The sequence below is a fragment of the Cephus cinctus genome, unplaced genomic scaffold (assembly GCF_000341935.2).
Source record: "Cephus cinctus unplaced genomic scaffold, Ccin1 Ccin1_scaffold1223, whole genome shotgun sequence".
In the NCBI taxonomy this organism is placed as follows: domain Eukaryota; kingdom Metazoa; phylum Arthropoda; class Insecta; order Hymenoptera; family Cephidae; genus Cephus; species Cephus cinctus.
This window is the reverse complement of record NW_014333681.1, coordinates 20081-20368: the sequence shown is the minus strand read 5'-3', so window position 1 is coordinate 20368 and position 288 is coordinate 20081. Positions and strand designations below refer to the sequence as shown.

The following is a 288-nucleotide window of genomic DNA, read 5'->3' as shown; positions in this document are numbered from 1 at the left end:
TTTTTTTTTTTTTTTTTTTTTTTTACGGTTTTATGAAAAATCTAAACTGACGATGGATACGAACCTGAAGCGGAGTGTTGGGTTCTTGATGCTCGGCACCGGGATATGGCGGATATAATTGCGCAAGACACATAACAGCCTCGTTGCAGAATTTCAGACCCATCACCTCCTCGTCCTCGCGACCGTAACGAAAGGTCAGGGTGACTTGTCCATATACCTGAAAGTATTCGATTGATCGTCCGTTAAGACGTTTGATATTATTTGTGTGTGGGGGGTTGGGGGGGTGGG

The 288-nt window shown here is 44.4% G+C and overlaps 2 protein-coding genes across 7 annotated transcripts in view; one reads left to right on the top strand and one right to left on the bottom strand.

The window, feature by feature from the left end:
- The window catches only part of LOC107272672 (14 kDa phosphohistidine phosphatase), a 38589-nt gene that overhangs the window by 19085 nt on the left and 19216 nt on the right, over positions 1-288 (top strand). The gene's annotated exons all lie outside the window — the stretch shown is intronic.
- Positions 1-288, bottom strand: part of LOC107272668 (arrestin homolog) — a 36459-nt gene that overhangs the window by 17835 nt on the left and 18336 nt on the right. For all 6 annotated transcript variants that reach the window (XM_025089978.1, XM_025089977.1, XM_015750054.2 and 3 more), the window contains one exon: positions 65-217. In XM_025089978.1, the coding sequence (XP_024945746.1) occupies positions 65-217 (153 nt within the window). The remainder of the gene's footprint in view (positions 1-64; positions 218-288) is intronic.